The sequence below is a fragment of the Lepisosteus platostomus genome, chromosome 4, assembly GCF_059453375.1.
Source record: "Lepisosteus platostomus isolate fLepPlt1 chromosome 4, fLepPlt1.hap1, whole genome shotgun sequence".
NCBI classification, from domain to species: Eukaryota; Metazoa; Chordata; class Actinopteri; order Semionotiformes; family Lepisosteidae; genus Lepisosteus; species Lepisosteus platostomus.
In genome coordinates this window covers 12,367,355-12,380,816 of record NC_142614.1, presented here as the reverse complement: position 1 = coordinate 12,380,816, position 13,462 = coordinate 12,367,355, and the positions used below count along the sequence as shown (strand labels likewise).

At 55.1% G+C, this 13,462-nt stretch overlaps 1 protein-coding gene across 1 annotated transcript; it reads left to right on the top strand.

Annotated features, from left to right (window-relative positions):
* The first annotated feature begins 737 nt into the window (after nt 1–737).
* Nucleotides 738–11,586, top strand: gpc2 (glypican 2). The gene is made up of 11 exons (XM_088628518.1): nt 738–1,317; nt 4,920–5,078; nt 6,695–6,829; nt 7,381–7,556; nt 8,120–8,200; nt 8,758–8,923; nt 9,758–9,888; nt 10,110–10,253; nt 10,467–10,603; nt 10,988–11,163; nt 11,306–11,586. The coding sequence occupies exons 1-11, from the start codon at nt 1,167–1,169 to the stop codon at nt 11,584–11,586; spliced, it is 1,737 nt and encodes a 578-aa protein (XP_088484644.1). The 5' UTR covers nt 738–1,166.
* Nucleotides 11,587–13,462: the final 1,876 nt, after the last annotated feature.

Sequence of the window (13,462 nt, the reverse complement as noted above, 5' to 3'; positions counted from 1 at the left end):
GGGGAGGGGGTGGCGGAGCTCGCAGAGACAGTCAGTTTCTCCTGCGTCCGCAAGGCGTCGCTGTGTCTCCTTTTCCCTGCGCGCTCAGAGCCGGCGAGCGCCCCGCGTCCCGCAGCCCAGCCCTCGCTAGCTGAGCCCTCGGGTCTCCTCTGTCCCTTCTTCCCCTCCCAGGTTGAAAAAACCCGACTCGCCGGTCCACATGTCTCGGCGGGATTGAAGGGGTATCGGTGGTTGATCGCTTTTTAAATGGACTATCGATCGCTTATAATCTGTCTTTGGGACGGAGTTAAAAGGGATGCCATTTGCGGCGTGGGGCCGGCTCCTTCGATCGCGAACAGATGGCAGCGTGAGGACGGGAGAACGGCCATTAAACCAGATTAAGAGAGCGCTAAGAAAGCCCTTCTCACTGACTGGGTTTGATCCGCTGTATTTCCGTATCGCGTGGACAGGTGGCGCCTTGATTGGGCATCAGCGAGCCCTCAAGACGACTTAGATGGGTAGGTGCACGGGAGACAAGACGCCCCTTCTTGGTTCTGTCCAGTTGTTCGGCGTCTAGGGCCGGTCTCCAGCTCCTGTAGAAATGAAGACCAGGTGTTGGTCCCGGGATACAGGAGTCTCGGGCGGAACCGAGCGCTCTGTCTGTGGAGCAGGTGTCGAGTCTGAGTGAGCGGATAGGACCCACGAGAGGGAGGAGGAGGAGGAGGAGGAGGAGGGGGCGGTGGAAGGAGAGGGGGGGGGTGTTAAAGAGACGAAGAGGGGCTCGGGGAGGGGGGTATACCTCTGTAGCTCGCGGCCGGCACGGAGGCTGCTGTGACTTTAGGACCCGGCGGAGCTCGCGGTCCCACCCAGCCCTCGCCCTCCTCGTGCCTGCCAGAGGCTCATTGTTCGAAGACGGATTGTTCGCGAGACAAGGGGGCTTCGCCTGCACCTCGGCGCGAGGCTGCTGCACGCTGCGCGGTGGTCGTGTGTGTCTCCACACAAAGGGGCTTGGCAGCAGGAAGACGCCTCTCAGCGCCTCCCCAGCAGCACCGGGTTAGCGGAAAGGGCCGCTGCGGGCAGAAGAGGGTCTCGCCGGTGCAGCAGCCGGTGTCTGCGTCGCTCTTCTCCTTCACCGCAGCCACCCGCTCGGTCCCCGTGCGGCCGGGAGAGCGCGGGCTGCCCAGACCATGGCGCTCCGGCTGCCGGCGCCCTGCCTGCTGGCGCTCCTGCTCGCTCTCTGTCGGGGGGCGGCCGGGGGGCGCAGCTGCAGCGAGGTGAGGCTGGCGTACGGAGCCAAGGGCTTCAGCCTCGCCACGGCCCCGCAGACGCAGATCTCAGGTAAGAGCTGCCTGGTGCGGGCGCGGGGGGCTGTGTGAGTCCGCGAACAAAGCCGGGGGGGGGCAGTGAGTGGCGAGCATCATTGTTGCGCGATCCGTGCCAGCGAGGAAGGGCTGCGCCTGGGTGTCTTTTGTGTGTGTGTTGTTGCAGTTCGCGCCCCCTTTCCCGGACCCCACGGCTCGCTTCCCCACAGGTCACTACCCTCTGTGCATCAGTCCCGAACTCGGCAGCCCCTCGTTCGGAACCGCGGTTGGTTCGGCTTTGAACCTGTGCGGCACAGCGTCTGTGCTGTGCGTGTGGGTACCGTCGGGTGATTCCCAAGTGTCTGCGTGTGTGCGCATTGTCTGCTGTCCGAGAGCTGCTATTGTCTCCCCCCCCGCCGTTCTGCGAGTCTGTCCCGGCGTGTGTGAGGTGGACGTGCGTGCCGTGTGTCTGCAGCTTTGTGCTGGGATGTGTCGGGAAGACCGTATCCCCTGACTTCTTCCAGGACGGCAGGAACGTTCCCTCACTCTGTGATCACAGTGCCGTGAAATCGTCTTTAATTATTAAGCCGGCTGTTAGCTGGCACTCTGATCCGAGGCGCCTCCTGTGTCCCAGCGCTGCCCAGCCTGTCACGGGTCGAGAGAAGACAAATTCCCCCACTGTCAGGACCCCCGATCGGTCTTGTAAGAGTCCCAAGGGGAGCACTCCGACCTCAGGGGGCGGGCAGTGCCTGGCGTGATCTGTGCCACTGTGCCCCCTTTCACAGAGCCAGCAGGAGAGCCGAGCCCTGAGTGTCGGCTGTCTGCGTCAGGCCCTGCAGCGCGCCCAGTTGTGCCTGTCTGTGTCAGTGCTGTTCATTTCTAGACAAGAGGAGTGTCCCATCCCTGGTGTATCAGCTGTCTGCGTCAGGCCCTGCAGCGCGCCCAGTTGTGCCTGTCTGTGTCAGTGCTGTTCATTTCTAGACAAGAGGAGTGTCCCATCCCTGGTGTATCAGCTGTCTGCGTCAGGCCCTGCAGCGCGCCCAGTTGTGCCTGTCTGTGTCAGTGCTGTTCATTTCTAGACAAGAGGAGTGTCCCATCCCTGGTGTATCAGCTGTCTGCGTCAGGCCCTGCAGCGCGCCCAGTTGTGCCTGTCTGTGTCAGTGCTGTTCATTTCTAGACAAGAGGAGTGTCCCATCCCTGGTGTATCAGCTGTCTGCGTCAGGCCCTGCAGCGCGCCCAGTTGTGCCTGTCTGTGTCAGTGCTGTTCATTTCTAGACAAGAGGAGTGTCCCATCCCTGGTGTATCAGCTGTCTGCGTCAGGCCCTGCAGCGTCCCCAGCGGCAGACAAGGTTTGACAGTACCTCAGAGCTCCAGGTGTGATGGGGAATGTCCAGCTGTAGGCTGCAGGGTCCTGATGTTGCAGCTGGTGAAAAGGGGGGATAGGTTTTGGGGAGGGGGGCCAGATGGCGTGTGCACGACCTCTCTGTGTGACCCTCAGACACAGGCACTGAGCAGCACGGCACCTCTGCAAGGAGCCTGTTTCTATCAGGTGTCCTTGACCCGCCCATCACCTGCTGGCGCTGAAAGAAAAGCCAAGCTACACGTGTGTGGGGCTGTCAGAGGGCAATGGCAGCAGTTTGTGGTGTAATGGATGCAGTCTGTCAGGGGTGTCTGACTCCTCCTGGAGGCCCTGGTGCCGGTTTCTCTTCCAGCTGAGAGCTCGAATATTCAGTTCACCTCGTTTACTCAGTCTGACATCAGCTTGATGGCGGACTGTAAGATCACTCAGAGCCCCTCATCCAAGATGCTTATATCCACCCAGAGCCAGGAGGCATGTGTTACTCCTGGGCGGTTTAATTCATGGGAGCTGCTGGCTGCGGGGCCGAGAGCCCAGGGTGTGACACAGGCGGGCCGCTCCTGGCCCTGCAGCGACCCTGACAGCCCTGGGCCGGCTCCTCCAGTCCGAAACGAGCAGACTGTCCCTCCGCCTGGCACAACTGGGTGCAGGGGGGTGTCGGCCAGACGGAAGCCCGGAAGACTGTTTTTTGCCCAGGGCAGGCCCTGGGTTCGAGGGATGTCAGGAGCAGACGGCAGCATGTTTCTACCCCAGTAGCCCTCAGTGAGGACGTGGGTCGGAACACAGTGATTGAGCTTGTAGCTGAGGTGTGATCCCCTTCAGCTCCAGAACTCGTCATCAGACTAATGAGGCAGGATCTGGGAACAATCAGAGGGGACGTTTACAGGAACAGCGCGTGAAACCCAATCAGATCAGACATTGTTCCCAGAAAACAACAGTAACACCCCTCCATCACAGACACAAATATATATTGCATAACAAAGATATTGCGTCTCTGGAATCTGCCCAGAGGAGAGCAACCAGTTTCATTCCCAGGCTTAAAAAAGGAAACATATTATGTTGACAGACTAATGGAACTCAACCTCTTCAGTCTTGAACTCTTTAGAAGATTATGAAGGGACCTGATCTAAGTTTTCAGATTCCTCAAAGACAGAAGTCGGCTCTGGACCTATTCAGAACCAGAGAGACACAGACCAGAGGAGACAAGTGGAAACTACAGGGAAGTGCATTTAAAACTGACCAAGGGGGCTTCTTTATGGAAAGGGTTGTGGGAGCGTGAGACAAGATCAGTCGCGACCTGCAGGTGCTGTTGGTTAGGCTGTGTTTTGTGTTGAAGCTGCAGCCTCCGCCCTGAGCCCAGCTGTGTGTGGTGAGGCGGGGGCCGAGGGCGTTCAGGCTGGGGGGGGTGCTGTCCCAGGGGCCTGGGGAGCAGATGTCTGATTAGTTGAAGAAGAGGGAGTAGGGTTCAGGGGGTGTGGGGGTGTTAATATCCCAAACTGCAATTTAATCCCCCTGTCTGCAAACAAGCTCCATGAGCTGGGTAGCTGCTTCTCATTTTTGTAACCTTTCTTCTACTCAAACACATGTTGCAGTCAGGCCTGCGCATGCGCATCACTTCCTGTCTGAGTGCAGGCTGTGAGGCGACCAGGTGGTGCCATGTTTCTCTCGCATCAGAAGTGGCTGTTGGCTAACAGCCCGAGGCACCGTGTGGCCGAATGGTTCACTGTTTCCTGAAATCGGACCTGGGACCCTTCTGTGTTTTGCTCTGCCCTGATTCGTAACCTCCTTTAATGGGCCTTGATGTGCATCTGAATGCATTACATTGCATGCTGCGGCTTTGGCTGCATCCTTTGGATGGAGACGTGAATGTGGAGTGACTTGTAACTTGAGCACAGTAAGAATACACTCTTCTTGTTAAGAGCTGGTGCCACGGGACCCATTTGCCACCAAGTCTGTTCAAAAGATGACCTCACCTCCTGAGTTATCCTGGGACAGGAGGCCAGGCCCTTCAGCATAAGGGAATCCTCCTCTCCCTGGGCAGCCAGAATGGGGCAGCTAAAAGGATGAGCTTCACTTGTCTTGGCGACTACCACATTGTAGCACCATGCGGAGAGCTCTTCTTATTGAACAGGCGGGGCATTGGCAAGGTGCTCATCTGTGATTGGATGACGGTCTTGAGGTTGTGATTGGACAACTATTATCACCCATTGGTGGGCTCTGTGACAGCTCTTCTCTCCAATTGGTCTGTCCCTGATGAGATTTACTCTCTGATTGGCCCACAGGGGAGCACCTGCGGCTCTGCCCCCAGGACTACACCTGCTGCTCTAGCGAGATGGAGGAGGGGCTGGCGCGCCAGAGTGAGACTGACTTCCTGGCTGCTGTGGACGAGACCAGCAACTTCCTGCTGACCACCTTCACGCAGCGCCACCGCAAATTTGACGGTAAGAGAGCTGGTGCTCCAGCTCGGGGCATATGGGTTTTCAGGTTTTTTGTAATGAGAAAAGTTCTATTATCAGAGAAAAAACAGGAAAATGGCCCAGTAAGCATGGCATCTATCAAATAGCCAAGAGAGTAACCACAGTGATTCAAGCACATGTTCAGAAATCAGACAAATTGTGCACCAGACAGGACACCGACACAGTGGATCAGTGATTATCCAGCGTCTAAAAGAGGAAGGGGTCTCTGGATTTTCAAAACTGAAGGATCATAATTGGATCAGATTTTTCTATTGTAGCTTGTTTTTGCTTATGTTTTCTGGTGCAAAGTGTTTAGAATTTTATTACTGTGTGTAACTGAAAAATAAAGTATAGAGTACATAGCAGCTCATTGACATTTAAAGTAGTGTAACAGTACAGTACACATCAGCTTGTTTAATGAAAAGTACTTTGCATTTAATACAGTGCTGGTATAATGAGAATGGTGTGTAATTATGATATCCTTTGGATGGATCCCCAGCTGCTGGAAAATGGTGGTAATCAAGTTGTTGTTTGTAGACTAGTCCACGATCTACTGCATTGGCAAAGAGCGCCCCCTGGTGTCTGGGAGATGCTATGATGTCTCCCAGAAATAAGTGTAGAAATTAGTGCATAATAGGTTTGCAAGTCATTTTCTTTTTCCTGGCAGTTCAGTTCTCTGCAGCGCCCACACTAACCCTGACCCTCATTACTGCTGAATCTCCTTCTCTAGATGCTTTAACGTTTGACAGTTGCCGCATAATTGGTCTTCCATAGCTATAGGCTAGAAGCTTTTCTTTGTTACATCGTAATCTGTAATGTAATCAGTATCCTCATCTCAACTGGGCCAACGGTGCTGCAGAACTGAGCGTTTTTAGGGGAACGCCAATGGGAAGAGCTGCCCACAGAGTGCATGAAATGCTGTTTATTTTAACACCTGAAGCCACCAGAGGGGGCGCTGTGTATGGACAGCATTGGGTTTGCTGATTTGGCTCGTCGTGTGTTTTTCACATCTGGGCTTGTACTGACCAACCCCGCCACCACACACAGGGGAGGACCGGGAAGTGGGGGCTCCTCCGCCCCCGCCCCTTCGAAACCAGCCCCCTGTTAATGTGTCACTGGCAGCACCGGCCCTTCCGGGCAGATCAGATTGGAGGAGAGCCACTGCTTGTGGGCAGCAGCACCTGACCGCATGACATGATCCAGGCCTGACAGGAAGAGACGCTGGCCTGTTCTGGCTGCTACCCCTCTGCACTCCTGTCCCCTTGGCCACACCTGTTTCCTGGTCTCTTGCTCTCTCACTCTATTCCTCTCTGGCTCTCTCTCAATCTCGCTCTCTCACTCTCTCGCTCTCTCGATCTCTTGGTTTCTCGATCTCTGGATCTCTCAGTCTCTTGGTTTCTTGATCTCTCACTCTCTCGATATCTCACTCTCTCAATCTCGCTGTCTCGATCTCTCACTCTTGCTCTCTCAATCTCGCTCTCTCACTCTCTCGCTCTCTCGATCTCTGGTTTTCTTAGTCTCTTGGTCTCTTGATCTCTCGGTCTGTCGTACTCAATCTCTCGCTCTCGCGTGACCCACACCCCCTTGTCTCTCTGACTCAGAGTTTTTCCGGGAGCTGATCGACGTGGCGGAGAAGTCCATGAACCAGATGTTCACCAAGACGTACGGCCGTCTGTACACTCAGAATGCTGCAGTGTTCCAGGACCTGTTCACCGAGCTGCGCCGCTACTACACCGGTCAGCAGCCCAGACAGCAGGGGGCGTGTGAGACGATGTGTGTACTGCAGTGTGCGAGTGCAAGTGTGTCTGCGTGCAATGGGGTTTGTGTGATGGTGTGTGTCTGTGTGTGTACTGCAGTGAGTGTGTCTGTGTGGAGTGTTGTGTCTGTACTGCAGTATGTGTGAGTGTGTCTGTACTGCAGTATGTGTGAGTGTGTCTGTGTGAAGTGGTGTGTGTGTGATTGTGTGTGTGTACCGCAGTATGTGAGTGTGTTCGTGCGCAGTGGGGTATGTGATTGCTTGTGTGTACTTCAGCGTGTGAGTGTGTCGACATGTGTAGTGCGGTATGTGAGTGTGTTTGTGCGCAGTGGGGTGTGTGATTGTGTGTGTGTACTGCAGTGTGTGGGGGTGTCTATGTATATACTGTTTCTCTCTGGCCAGGACCAGGGTGAACAAAAGAAACAGAAAGCAAGAATTAGACTGGATAGCTGAAGATCAAAACTGTCTGTGATCTCTTTCAACTTTAACACTATACTTTACTGCCTTTCTTTATATCCTCCTTCCCTGCAGGGGGCAGTGTGAGTCTGGGGGAGGTGCTGTCAGACTTCTGGGCACGGCTGGTAGAGAGGGTCTTTTCTTTGGTGAACCCACAGTACCAGTTCAGTGACGAGTACTTGGAGTGTGTCAGCAAACATGCAGAGCAGCTTCAGCCATTTGGAGACCTGCCCCGGAAACTGCGCATACAGGTAACACTGCGCAGGCAGACTGTAGATACTGTACACACTGCCCCGGAAACTGCGCATACAGGTAACACTGTGAAGGCAGACTGTATAAACTGTACACACTGCCCCAGAAAACTGCGCATACAGGTAACATTGTGCAGACAGACTGTATATACTGTACACACTGCCCTGGAAACTGCGCATACAGGTAACACTGCGCAGGCAGACTGTATAAACTGTACACACTGCCCTGGAAACTGCGCATACAGGTAACACTGCGCAGGCAGACTGTATAAACTGTACACACTGCCCTGGAAACTGCGCATACAGGTAACACTGCGCAGGCAGACTGTATAAACTGTACACACTGCCCTGGAAACTGCGCATACAGGTAACACTGCGCAGGCAGACTGTATAAACTGTACACACTGCCCCAGAAACTGCGCATACAGGTAACACTGCGCAGGCAGACTGTATATACTGTATTTACAAACACGTTTCCTGAGCCCCACATTCCCAAATTGTGCTAGGCTTCGGGGCTGTCCTTGATGCTGGGCAAAAGGACAGTAATATCCTGTCTCCCACAGGTGTCCCGTGCCTTCATCGCAGCACGAGCCCTGGTGCAGGGGCTGGCCACTGGGAGAGACATCGCCAGCAAAGCTGCAAAGGTGAGAAGAAGTCTACCCACCTGGCTTCTGCCCTCTCACTGTCCACCTGCTTCCTGTCCTTGTCTCCCTCTCCGCCTGCTTCATGTCTGCTTGTCTCCCTGTCCACCTGCTTCCTGTCCTTGTCTCCCTGTCCGCCTGCTTCATGTCTGCTTGTCTCCCTGTCCACCTGCTTCCTGTCTGCTTGTCTGTTTCCTGTCCGAGAGACTCCCGTCTCTCTCTCTCAGCCCCAGTCTCCAGTGTGACGATCTGTCTCTCTCTCTCGGCCCCAGTCCCCAGTGTGACACTCTGTCTCTCTCCGCCCCAGTCCCCAGTGTGACACTCTGTTTCTCTCTCTCGGTCCCAGTCCCCAGTGTGACAATCTGTCTCTCTCTCTCAGCCCGGCCCCAGTCGCCAGTGTGATGCTCTGTCCTGTCTCTTTCTGTCAGCCAGGCCCCAGTCCCCAGTGTGACGCTCTGTCCTGTCTCTCTCTCTCAGCCCCAGTCCGCAGTGTGACGCTCTGTCTCTCTCTCTCAGCCCCAGTCCCCAGTGTGACACTCTGTCCTGTCTCTCTCTCTCAGCCCAGCCCCAGCCGCGAGTGTGTGCGTGCCCTGATGCGGATGTCGTACTGCCCGCTGTGCCGGGGGCTGCCCACCCTCCGGCCGTGCCACGCCTTCTGTCGGAACGTCATGAAGGGCTGCCTGGCCAACCAGGCCGACCTGGACGCTGAGTGGAACAACTTCATCGGTGAGTCTTCCTGTTGTGATCTCTCTCCCTCTACCTGCTGCCCTGTGTGATCTCTCTCTTTCCGCCTGCTGCCCATTGTGATCACTCCCTCCACCTGCTGCCCTGTGTGATCTCTCTCTTTCCGCCTGCTGCCCATTGTGATCACTCCCTCCACCTGCTGCCCTGTGTGATCTCTCTCTCTCCACCTGCTGCCCTGTGTGATCTCTCTCCACCTGCTACCCTGTGTGATCTCTATCTCTCTCCACCTGCTGCCCTGTGTGATCTCTCCTTCCCTCCACCTGCTGCCCCGTGTGATCTCTCTCTCCCTCCACCTGCTGCCCTGTGTGATCTCTCTCTCCCTCCACCTGCTGCCAAGTGTGATCTCTCTCCACCTGCTGCCCTGTGTGATCTCTCTCTCTCCACCTGCTGCCCTGTGTGATCTCTTCCTCCACCTGCTACCCTGTGTGATCTCTCTCTCTCTCCACCTGCTGCCCTGTGTGATCTCTCTCTCCCTCCACCTGCTGCCCTGTGTGATCTCTCTCCACCTGCTGCCCTGTGTGATCTCTCTCTCTCTCCACCTGCTGCCCTGTGTGATCTCTCCCTCCCTCCACCTGCTGCCCTGTGTGATCTCTCTCTCTCTCCACCTGCTGCCCTGTGTGATCTCTCTCTCCCTCCACCTGCTGCCCTGTGTGATCTCTCTCCACCTGCTGCCCTGTGTGATCTCTCTCTCTCTCCACCTGCTGCCCTGTGTGATCTCTCTCTCTCTCCACCTGCTGCCCTGTGTGATCTCTCTCTCCCTCCACCTGCTGCCAAGTGTGATCTCTTTCTCTAATGAGAGCTCTCTTTTCTCCTCAGATGCACTGATGCAAGTGGCTGAGAAGCTAGAGGGCCCGTTCAACATGGAACTGGCCACCGACTCTATTGCTATCAAGATCTCTGAGGCCATCATGTTTATGCAGGAGAACAGCGTGCAGACCTCCACCAAGGTGACAGGACTGGGACACTGACTGGGGTCCAGACACAGGAACCGGAAGATGGGCTGAGCCTGGACGCGGGACACTGGAGGGTTCAGGGTGGCCTGGATTCGGAAGGATGGAGGGGGGCAGCGTAGTCTGGACTGGGTGGTGGACAGAGAGAGGTTGGGAGAGAGATTAGGACAGTGAAGGAGTGCCTGTGATGGTGTTGACCTTTGCCCCCTGCCCCCCAGGTCTTCCAAGGCTGTGGCAGCCCCCGCCCGGCCCCGGCTCGCACTCGGCGCTCACCAGGCAGGGAGGAAGGCAAGAGGAGGTTCAGGACCTACAGCCCCGAGGAGAAACCTACCACTGCGGCAGGCACCAACCTGGACAGACTGGTGAGTCGGAGTGGGGGGCAGAGACGGCGAGGGGCCTGGGGGAGTCGGGCTGGGTGGTGGATTAAAGGAAGGAGAGATATGAAGGCATTATGTAGAGACCTGCAGGTTTGCACAGTTACGTGTCTGCAAAAAGCTGTAATAAAAGAGCAAGCAGACTCTGATGGAGGTGCCCCCTGGTGTTGCGGAGTGATTATCTCTGCCTTGCCCCCCCAGGTGGCGGACCTGAAGGAACGACTGCGCCCCATGAAGAGGTTCTGGGTCACCCTCCCCCACACGCTCTGCAACGACGAAAAGATGGCTGCCGACATCACCAATGAGGAGAAGTGCTGGAATGGACAGGGGAGGGGCCGGTGAGAGCTGGGACAGGACAGGGGAGAGGAGAGGAGGGGGCCCTGTGGAGGAGGCCAGGAGATGGGGGATAGGGAGAAGGAACTGAGGGTGGGAAGACTCTCTGAGTTAATTAACTGAGGCCGTCATCGATGCAACAATACCTTTTGTATCCCATGTGAGGGGCCCGTATGTGGTTAGGCAGTTGGAACAAAGAGCCCGCCCCTGAAACTGCCTGTGACGCCTGTGATTGGCTGCTGCTGGAAGCACTGAGTGGGTGTGTCTGAGTACCTGAGGCCACACCCACATCCCCTGGTACTGTGTGCATACATGTGTGCAGTGGTTTCATGATGATAATGTGCAGGACGCAGTGTGTATACATAGGTGTTACTTGCGTGTATCTTCAGGTATCTGCCTGACGTGACTGGGGATGGCCTTGTCAACCAGATCAACAACCCGGAAGTGGAAGTGGACATCGCTCGCCCTGATGTGAAGACTCGGCAGCAGATCATGGAGCTGCGCGTGGCCACCAACCGACTCAGACAGGCCCAGAGCGGCCATGACTCTGACTTCCAGGACTCCAGTAAGTGATACCCACTGCCAGTGAAACAGATCAGCCCAGTGAGACAGACCAGCACTCAGACCAGCACGGTGAAGTTGAACGGTACAGTGAGACAGCCCAGCACACAGATCTCCCTCTGACTTTCTGTCCCATCTCTCTCCAGGTGAGGATGGCAGTGGTTCTGGAACAGGAGAGCGGTACAGTGAGGACTGGCCTGGTTATGGGCCCAACACCTACAACTATGGCAAGCCCCCTCGCACTGATCCCGGCCAGAGCAAACCCCCCCGCACACGTGACAGGCCCAAGTGGACCCGGCCCAACCAGCACCAGAACTCGGGCAGCCGGGTGAAAGCGACAGGAGCTGGGCCACCCACAGTACAGTCCACTCTTACCCTCCCTTTTGCCTGCTCACTGTTTCTCCTGGGTGCCCCCTTGTGGTGGTAGGGCCTAACTGTGCCCTTCATCCTGATCAACACTGTGTCCAAACAGTCTGATAACACCAGCTGTCAGTGTTTCTGAACTATAGCCAGGGCTCTTCATTTTCGGTCTTACTTCTCCCCAGTCTACCTGCCTATAACACTGTGATCTCGGTCCAAGAGTCGCCTTCTTTTCTTGTCACCAGACAAAAAGCCTGTAGGAGAAGGAGCTGTCTGTATTTTTGTGGTCCAGTTTAAGTGTCGGTATTTGACAAGACCAGGGCACTTCCTGCTTGGTGGAGGTGAGGTGATCATGGCTGAGCTGTGAATTTGGCATGGCGAGACCAAGGACACTGTTGCCAGCCACCGCAGGAAGTTGCCTTGTCCTGTGTTGTAATTAGGCTCAGTACAATTGGATTTCTGCATTTCTGCCCAAGCAACAGTCAAAATCACCCTTTCTGTCTGATGCATGCAACATGCCATTCCTTCCCGTCTGAACGGTGAAGGTGAGGCCTGAGTAAAACAGTGGCGTGGTGACCTCTAGTGGTAGAAAAGGGAGCTGCTGCTTTTTTGGGCTTTCTCAAAACGAGGTGCGAGCCTTTTCAGCCTTCTGCACCTTTGTTTTCTCCAAATTCACAGGACTCGAACGCTTTGTGACTGCCAGTTGAGTGTCATCCTGTTTTACCGCCCCTGAAATAGTAGGTAAGAGCTCAGAGGGGCCACACAAGTGAATCACCTGTCTGAGCGATCCCAGGTTTGGGTCTGGATCGTGGTCATGTCACTAGCCGACTACGACTGGGGCTTCCCAAGTAGTGGCACACGACTGAGCAGAGGGTGGGGTCAGTCAGACAGGGCTCTCTGAAACAGGTGATGCTCCTGTCCTCCAGCCAGCACTGATCCTCCAGTACAGTCGGGTCTGTCTACTGTTTGAAGAGGCGAGTAACTGGAAGGTGGGTGGGGCAGAGGAGTCTTCCCACACGTCTCCCGTGTGCAGTCACAGGGCTTGTAGAAGTAAAAAACACACAGCTGGCGATTCCACCAGTGGGCGAATCGGGTGGCGGATACGACAATAACAGCTGGCCATTCTGAGTTCTGTATACACCGAATGAGTGCAGATCAAACCAACGAGAGCACTGGACACGCAGAGGCACAGCAAGAGATATGACTAGACGTCCATTTTTCATTCTGCTGGTGGGGTGGGGGTGGGGGAGCATCTGAACATTAAATAAGAATGACTTTGTTCTTTGTAAATTGGACAGTTGTCAGTTCTTACTGATTGTGAACTGAATTGTAACCAGTCTGATTACAACAACAACACTGGAATCCGGTGCAGTGCAGGGCAGGTAGGCAGAAGAGACAGACAGGCACTTGCACACATTGGGCCTTGCCATCTGTACTTAATCACTCCAATAGCACATTTCAGTCTTTGGACTGAAAGGTCAGCTGTTTTAGCATTAAAATGGGACTTTCAAGATCCAGTGGTGCAGGAGTGCTCTTCATAACCACGAGCAGCAGGAAGCGTTTCTGCTCCTGTTTATAAAGACTGAGCAGGTCTGGTTTAGGAGAAAGGGTAAGACCCAGAATGAAGGGCTTTCATCTTTTTGACCCATGTTTCGACTTGCCTAGTGCACCAGCAGGTCATGACCCACACAGTGAATCATCCGACCCTGGCTGGAGAACTTAAACCAGCTGGAATGACGAATGTCAAGTCTTAAGGATTTTTGGAAAGACCCATCTCTGAGCATGGGAACTGGCCTGTCTGCCCCTTTACCATTTCCCAGCTTTCCTTCATTCCTGGGCCCTGATTCCCAGGAAACGCAGTGCAGTCGGAGCCCAGCTTGACTTATGAAAAGAGCTCTCGTCTGGATTCTTGGAAGGCACTTCTCCTTAGTCTGAGTTGGCCC